The 9,080-nt window shown below is 38.4% G+C and overlaps 1 protein-coding gene across 2 annotated transcripts; it reads right to left on the bottom strand.

The window, feature by feature from the left end:
- Positions 1-441: 441 nt before the first annotated feature.
- Positions 442-8,432, bottom strand: LOC149848242 (calcium-dependent protein kinase 28-like). 2 transcript variants are annotated; one of them, XM_089985018.1, is made up of 7 exons: positions 7,507-8,427; positions 7,171-7,323; positions 6,937-7,052; positions 1,691-1,858; positions 1,382-1,606; positions 1,068-1,129; positions 748-886 (listed from the first exon to the last, which is right to left on the bottom strand). In XM_089985018.1, the coding sequence occupies exons 1-6, from the start codon at positions 8,261-8,263 to the stop codon at positions 1,070-1,072; spliced, it is 1,479 nt and encodes a 492-aa protein (XP_089841144.1). In that variant the 5' UTR covers positions 8,264-8,427; the 3' UTR covers positions 748-886; positions 1,068-1,069. The 2 variants fall into 2 exon arrangements, with proteins under 2 accessions (XP_089841076.1, XP_089841144.1); XM_089984950.1 differs by lacking the exon at positions 1,068-1,129 and having other exon boundaries at positions 442-886; positions 7,507-8,432.
- Positions 8,433-9,080: the final 648 nt, after the last annotated feature.

Below are 9,080 nucleotides of genomic sequence, written 5' to 3'. Positions count from 1 at the left end.
AAAGCTTATTATGCATCAAAATTTTGATCCAAGTACCTAGACAAAAAGATTGCTCTAGGTTTTTGACCATACAGACGTGACCTCAATGGTTAAAAACCTAAAAATAAGCTCTTAGATCAAAATTTTTTATGCATAAATAGGATTTTATAATGTGCTACAGTATAAACAGTTTGAAATTTACTAGATTCTAAACCTTGCTATGTGGCAAAAAAAAATTGATCCAAGTACCTAGTCTTAGGTTTTTAAACACAGATAATATTTGTATGATTAGATTTGCTGAAAACTACCTCTACAAATTATTTTGAAGGTGGTTTGGACGGTATGTAACTTTCTTGGCCTGGCCAGCGTTGTAGTTCAGTGATCAATTCGTTTCTCCATTAAAACAATCATAATCACAACCACAATGGTTCAGAAAGGGGAGAAACATTAAATAAGAAATAAGAGGAAAAGAAAGACCTTTAGTACCAGAACTGTTTGTAAGAGATATAATACATTCTGAGATTAAGATCTTTTATACTTTTCAATAGTGAAGATAAAAAGTTTGTCAGAAGGGAAGAAACGTTAAATAAGAAGTGAGAAAAGGAAAAGAAAGAGCTCTAGTACCAGAAAGTCTGCAAGAAATATAATACATTCTGCAATCGAGATTCTACCTCCTTTCAAATAGTGAAGAAAGATCATGAAGACTGTTGCTTTACCTTGTCATCAATCCATGGCTAAAGTTCAATTTTAATGTAAACGTTTTAGTTGTGCTGGGTTTTCACTACTCTTCAATTTTCAGTGCATCCCGAAAGCTAACATGCAAACTGTTTCTCATGGTTTTCCTCCCAACAACCCCACTGCCTTTTCTCATCATTGCAGCAAATTCAGCATAATCTATACGACCATCCTGCAAGTGCCAACAATCAGGGAAAAAAATCAAAATCAAAATCAAGGAAAAATAATTGGAAACCAGTAGAATTCATGACTTGGTAATCATCCATAAACATCATAAAGGAACATTTAAATCAGTGTCTACAAATTTTGCTTTCAGAGCCCCAGAATTTCCCATTCATGAGGTTTTCAATCACCATCAATTTACAGCAACTTTGAAAACTGTTTGTGTGGATATTGCAACACTGATCGAACAAATCTGTGCACAATAGACAAAGAGAATAGTGACAAAGGCAGAACTATGATGCCTATCCTTGCAACTTCAGTGCATGCATACCAAAGTAAAAGACAACGAGAATCATAACTCTTTACTCAATTTTTCTACTTCACTAAAGGGATAAAACAGTGTTTGATAGCAGAAAAATAAACTGGATCAAGCACTAGTCTGAAAGCAATGATGACACAAAATTATGACACAGAACAGAAATTATAACTTGGAGAGAGAGAGTACATTGTCTTGATCAATTTCTTTAATCATTTCATCAAGGTGAACGTCAGTCAAACCAAATTGACAGCATGCTTGTTGAAGCTCATCGATGGTGATGTAACCACTTCCATCCTTGTCAAAGAATGAAAAAGCTGAGAATAAAGTTTCTTCTCTCTCCATCTTGTTCAAATGCACAGTGGCCGCAAGAAATTCTCCATAATCAATGGTACCATTATTGTCAATATCAGCCTGCCACTCAACAAAAAAGAGTTAATATGGCTTGATGGCAATTATATCTCAGCTGTAATTTTGCCATTTCACAGTTTGGCTCACCGCTTCCATCAGAGACTTTATCTCCGATTCCATAAGTTCAGAACCTACTTTTTTAAGGCCCTCTTTCAATTCATCAAACGTGATGCTGCCACTATGATCAGTATCTATCATTTCAAAGATCTCTTTTAATCCACCAATTTCTTCTTCTGAAAGGCTTTCAGCTATAACCTGGCATACAGCAGCTCATAAATAAGTTGGGAAAACAAGCTACTCTACATAAGAACAGAAACCACCAGTCACCGGAGGTTCTAAACCATTAACAGCACAGTGACATTAAGTAAATATTGAAAAGAATCTATAATAGTTTCTAATACTTAAAAGAATTTCAAAAACCTGACTATAGGTCTTTACAGTAGCATGGAAATCGATGTTGACATTACGTAAAGAAAGAGATAGTCATCTACAAATTATCTAGCATGAGGAAAAAAATTTGTGGTTTGACATCGCTTGGAACTACTTGTTTATCCTTCTCTGATTACTCATTGGTTCTCTTCCAATCAAATGTCTACTTCTGTGGCAAGTGTTAAACTATGTCACAGAGACACATCACTTGGGCTTTGTGCATAGGGGACAAGAATGATTGTAAATTATAAGCATATGTTTTCTCATGTCTCATTTTTAAAAAAATTCACGAACTTGCTTCTCGAACTAGTGTCATGCATCAGGTTGAACCCATATCTTTGTGACGTGTTAAGTTTAGTTTCCTATCTCTTGGTCTCCACCAACGTACTAATACTTTTAAAGAAGTCTTAACAAATTTTTTAACTTATGGCAGTCTTTTGCATACTTCACTAGACTATGATAATCTTATCTCAATATAATTTTATGTTAGCCTTATTATTCATTTCTTCAGATGGTATCAATTTACACCCAATCATCCCAAACATTATCATAGTCCCTTTTATACTAGTCTTTAAATCACATAATCCGGTCATAACCTCAGTCAATTACTTTTATTTTCAATTATTCAGCATGCATCACACCAAATTATGCCCACCTCAAGCATCTCATCTTAATATTATGATTCCTCTCTAGAGGAGAGAAAAGGGATAATAGCAACAATTTGTAACCATCTCTCTCTCTCTCTCTCTCTCTCTCTCACACACACACACACACACACACACATGAAAACATGGATGCTTTTTTCTCAAGAAAATCTAATTTACTTGGGAATATATTGGGAACGTTCTAATTAATAAACAAAACTCTAATTAAAAATAAAACTGTAATTCTCAAAAAAATGTTGTGATATTAATGCAACGATTTCACTTATAGTTTTCTTTTAATTCATCACAATATTTTAAAGTCTACATCCTTTATGAGAAAAGCTTTAAAAACTTGAAAAAATCAAAATCTCAGAAACATTTGGTGACTGGTTTGGATATGGGCAAGGGTGCGACCATGCATGTGTTGGCGAAATCTTCATCCCCCATAGAGTTGTCTTCTACATCCATAAAAGATCATGCCTAGATTCACAAAAAGCTTCCTTGCACAAATGTGAGTTCTATCTATTCATCTAGAGGAATTCATGGTAGGACATCTGTGCAGCAGAGAGACTAGGGTATGAGCTGGAGCTATGTACATAATCAGATCCTACCCAATTGGATGTGAAGAATTATTAGATCTATGTAATCTGGTTGAGGTTTCAACAGATAAATTTTAAAAGCAGATTAGGATTTGAAACAGCCCACATGACAGAACAGACCTAACAGCAGCTATTAATCTGGTAGAGGCTTAGCATTGGTAGAACATATGATCCGAACCTAGATAATTGACATCACTAACTGTGGTAGGTCTTTAACTTTTACAGGAGAAAATGATAATGATGCTCACCTGAAAGCACTATTAGAGAGAGAGAGAGATGATATACATAACCCAAGGTGAACGTATAATAACCACATGACCTAAACCTTACACACTGAGGTCCAATAAATTTCAGATTCACAACTTATGAGCTACGGATAATAACTCAGTAAGCCCTATTTCCAAGTCTGATGCATCATGAGATAAATCCAAAAACGCAAGCAGCAGTCAGTCTATCATAAAAGTCCCGCTAAGTTTGGGGAATGGAGAGAGAGAGAGAGAGAGAGAGAGAGAGAGAGAGAGATCCAAACTTGAACCTAATATGTTGGTTGTGTCCATCCTTTGTCCCAAGTTCTGACGTTTGAATTCCTTCTAGAACATGAAACCTAAAAACCTTATGAAGCATCTAACAATCTATGGCCATTGTTTGAACTGTGCATGCTCATTGTGGCTCCTGTCATGGTTGTATTATCAACATACAAGATTTTTACATTCATCCACTGCAAACTGTGTCTGTGTTGGACAGTTTTATGAAGAGCATTTGCATTGCATTGCCTCTACCATGTTCATTTTGCATATTGATGTCAAAACCCTCAGCCACCAACTGATGCTACATCAATTTAAGATCACCATTATTGCACACTCATGCTTTCAATAAAATAGGCATTGTCATGTCGCAGGAAACAGCAGCAATTGAGCCAGTTCTACACATTACAGTGCTAAGGAATCATTTTGATTTATATGAAAATAGCTCCTGTCTGTCATGTTGAAGCTTCACCAATCTGAATCCCACTTGGCAATTTTTTCTCTTCCATTCATCCCACGTCACCAAAAGTTTAGCTTTCATTCCCTGATCTTCAATACTGCCTATAGTACATACACGGTCCTATATTTTCTTAAAGGACTGCCATGGGACATTTGCAATTGGGAACCACCATAGTTAGCTCGACTGTTTGGAAGATGAGTCCAAGGCAAGTATGAGCTATCCCAAACCCTCATCCAAGAATGTCATGGACCACTTGTTCAATAATGCCATCACCAAATTGTGCATCAATGATTAGGCTACCCTAGTGTTTTTTCTATAAAATTGTTTCTTAGCAATGACAAGTTCATGTTGTACCCTGTAATGCCAAAGAATCAATTGTGCATTTTTTTTTGTAGTACATCACCAAATTGTACATCAATGAATAGGCTATCTTACTTTTCTTTCTACAAAATTTTTTCCTTGATAATGACAACTTCGGTGTTATAACCTGCAATTTCCCATGCCAAAGAATTGTGTATTTTTTTAGTCACCAAGAGCAGGGCTGGGATGTGGAACATTCAAACATGAGATCTAGGAAGAGCAAATTCAAAAAACACATGTGCATACATGCAGTTATGTGTTCATTTGAAGGGCATTAAACTAACATGGTTAACTTCACATTATAAAATGAACATCAGAACACATTTCAAATAAAAGGATAAAGTTAGAAGATTGTCTCCAAAAGCATGAATGCTGATTTTGGACTTTATGATGCAGTGTCACAATTGCACTGCCTTTAACAGCTGCTAATATTGAGTTGCTTTAGTGGCTATCTAGGTTAAGACCTCACATGAAGAAATGAGTGTGGAGTTTACTTGATAGCCACATAAACAAAGAATTTCCTCACAAACCTTCCACAATATAGGAAAAAAAATATAGATATCCCCAAAATAGGAAGAGGACTACTGCGCACAGTAGAGGTTTCACTTTAGCAGCGCATATTGTCCTTGGATGTCCAAATGGAAGTTGTGAACAAGTAATTGGGGAACACACTCAGATGGTTAGTAGGAGGTAAGCCATAGAGATGGAAAGAGGTACTTCCTAACAGACAAAGGCCACTACAACAATTTCCAATTTATAAAGATAATGATACTGAAGTGTTAAACAGTGCACAACAGCTCATTTATCTAATTGTTAGGCAATGTGGGGCGGTCTTGCCCATTTTCTTATATAAATGTCAGAGCCACTAGAATATTATATTGTTCATTAAGCATGGATTAACATAAGTTTATTATTCAAATATAAAATTTAATCTCAAAAAAATATTTTGAAAAGGCATGGGTTGCTCTCTCAATTACATGGAAGCATCCTCCAACTTCCTCATGGACTTATGTCCTTTGTGTTCTTTACTACATGTTCCAACAATTTTAGAAATTAACAACCAGTTCTAGGTAGTGAAAGTCACAACCTAATCTTTATCTAAGAATCAAATTAGTAAATCTCGTCAAATATGTGTTAGGAACCTGCTGGCTTAAGGGCTTGACTTTATGCACTTTAATCACCCCAAGGTTTTTTGGCGTACATTTTCAATTGAGTAGAAGCAGATATGACCTGAGAGCAAGTGTATACTACTTGGTCTTGAGATTATACATGGTATATATTGCCATTCTCCACCAACTGAACCAAGGTCATTCTCTAGATACATGATTATAGTATCATTTCATATAGATTTATTTCATGAAAATATTGCAATGTTTAATATAACTTTTGAAGTTTCTAATTCTTAGTCACTACCCCATCTTTACTCTTCAAAACAAACTTTAGCTGCTTCCATACACAAAATGAGGTATCGGTAAGTGTTGATGATAGTTGCTTTCACACACTGGAATTAAATTGTGTGGATACATGTAGGTGCTAGCCATTCCTAAAATGTCTATATGCAAGACAATGCAAGCAACAGTTCTAATCGATTACAAATAGAAACATATAGAACCATCATTCTCACCATGAACCAATTAACTTTCAAAGTTTGGAATGGCTGCACCTAACAAATACTTTATGGCTAGCCAAAACACTAATAGAAAATGAGAAGTTTTTTAGTTGTAACCATATGTGTATGTCAGCAAAAGGTTGAAGAAAACTTTTAGGGTTGATTCTTTGGCTTACAGTGGCAGGCACAAAGAGATACACTTACTATTCCCTTTCTGCAAAAAATATGATCTTACATGGGCTGGGATGTCTGGTGAAAGGTGTTTCCTCATTAAGTTATACTCCACCATAAAGATGGGACTAACACCTCTTTCAAGGTATCAATAATCACTGGCTGTCACTACCGGAAGATGGAAGTCAACCAAATCAACAACTACCATGCATAAAGCTTCCAGTTATTCCATGTGCACAATTGATGCAACGTAAATGCTGAAAACCAGAATTGAATTGCTAGGTATATGCTCTTGTATCTGAAGTCATGTGTAGCGCCAATTCATTTACATTATATATATGATATATATATTATCCATATAGGACTACCCGGGGCCACAGGAGCTCAGCCAAGATGAAAGGTTCTTGTTCAGTTTTGGCTCATTTGGCCAAATACCAACTTTTTTTTTCTATTTCACAAGCACAAAAGAGCTCGTTTATCAGCAATTCAGGCAAATATTCTGTTTGGCAGGAGAATGGGGCTGATGGGAAAGCTTACCCTTAAAGCCATCTTCTTAAGTTTGTTCATGGCGGAGAATTGCTTGAGTCGCGAAATCACTGTCGAATCAAGAGGCTTATCCAGAGCAACATTATCATCAACGATCCATGGGTGGCCTATTACAAGAACAAGGCAACATAAGAAGAAGAATCCTATAAACCATAAATTGCAACAATCCAAAATGGATTAAGGTGGTCGCATCGCACAGCTGAAAAACAGAGGAAATCTGCTCACATAGCACTTGACGAGCAGTGAATCTCTTCTTCGGGTTTCTATTAAGCATATTCCGAATCAGATCCTTAGAACTTTCAGAAAGGCCGGGCCATGGCTCGGACTGGAAATCTATTTGGCCTTGCAGAATATGTCTGAATATCCCCTGTTCAGTATCTTAAGATACCAACAACAACACAAACACAAGAAAAAAAAAATAATAGCAACAGATGACTATAAGTTGATCAATTCAAAAATCAACAAACAAAACAGGAAAATCCTAACCAAAACTCCTAATTTTTTTCTTCTCTCTTTCTGGTTGCTTGTTAGAAGAAGAAACTGAAACTATTGTGAGAGTACCTGCCCAGAAAGGCGGAACTCCAGAGAGAAGGATGTAAAGGATGACGCCCGCGCTCCACACATCGGACTCCGGCCCGTAATGCTTCCTCAGGACCTCCGGCGCAACGTAGTACGGGCTGCCGACGACGTCGCAGAAGACGTCGCCGGCCCTGTAGAAGACGGAGAGGCCGAAATCGGTGGCCTTGAGCGGCGCGTCCTCGCGGGCGTCGGCGAAGAGAAAGTTCTCCGGCTTGAGGTCGCGGTGCATGACGCCGGATGAGTGGCAGGCGTCGACGACGCCGACGATGGTCCGGATGAGCCCCGCGGCCTTCCTCTCGCTGTAGTGGCCCTTCTGTATGATGCGGTCGAAGAGCTCGCCGCCGGCGCACAGCTCCATGACGAGGTGGACGAACAGCGCGTCCTCGTAGGCGCCCCTGATCCGCACGACGTTGGGGTGGCCGCAGAGGTGGTGCATTATCTGGATCTCACGCCTCACGTCCTCGTAGTCATCGGCGCATATGAGCTTGCGCTTGGGAATGGACTTGCAGGCGTACTCGGCGCCCGTCGACTTCTCAACGCACAGGTACGTCGTCCCGAACTGCCCTTGCCCTAGCTTCTTCCCTATCGCGTACACGTCCCTCACGTTCTCCGTCGCCCGCAGAAGGACGCGGCCCCGGACCAGAGGAGCTGTTGATGGTGCTGGTGCGGTAGTGGTGGCCGTAGCGCCACCCCCGGCGCCGAAGTTGCTGCCACCTGCGGCGGTGGATTTCTTCGTCATTTTTTTGGCCTCTGGCTGGTCTCTCTCTCTCTCTCTCTGATCGATCTGATTGGTTTGGTTGTCTAGTTTTTGGGGTTTCTGTGCGCGTACACAGAAAAAGAGGAGCGTGAAGAGAGAATCAGTGGACCTTTTGGCGTTTCATGGCCCTCGCACACATTCTTTCCTTCCCAGGGAAGCTGCTCAGAAACTTTAGGCCCGCTTTTTATTTTTTTATTTTTTATTTTTCTGAGTAATTTTCTAAAAGCAGCACAAATTTCATCTATTTGCAAAAAAAAAAAAAAAAACTACAGCCTGCTGTATTTGAATGCATTTTCAAAATTTTCAGCATGCGGTTTAAAGTGACGCTTTTGTGCTTACACCAAATTATCGTCGCCGTTGACCGAACAAGGTTCAACAGAATGATCTTAGGATCAAGCTTTCTTTGGAACATGAAATGACAAAATCAGGTTGCTAAATGTAATTGATCAAGTGTTAGATGGCTTTGTAAATAGTAATTAAGCTAAGAGCCTTTTTTGTGAATTACCCTTCTTTCTTTTCCTTTGGTCTTGCATCATCGCTGCTGTGTGCATTCATTCGTACCTTTCCTTTTTTTTTTCACCTTGTCTGTTTTTATTGACAATTGCTGCATTTTTTACCAGTATCCGCATGAAGGAGGCAGCAAGTAGCAGCACCCTATTCAAGTAAGATCGTCAACCGATTTGTATTGTGATGTGTTTTTCTTTGATTTTGCAACATTCTTCTTTGGCCATTCTTTCAGTATGATTGATGGTAATTTATTTTATTTCAGTATTTATCTCTATATTTTGCTCAATTCATA

Source organism: Nuphar pumila, chromosome 1 (assembly GCF_984573655.1).
Source record: "Nuphar pumila chromosome 1, dmNupPumi1.hap1.1, whole genome shotgun sequence".
In the NCBI taxonomy this organism is placed as follows: domain Eukaryota; kingdom Viridiplantae; phylum Streptophyta; class Magnoliopsida; order Nymphaeales; family Nymphaeaceae; genus Nuphar; species Nuphar pumila.
The sequence above is the reverse complement of the archived record's forward strand: the minus strand, read 5'-3'. Positions and strand labels throughout refer to the sequence as shown.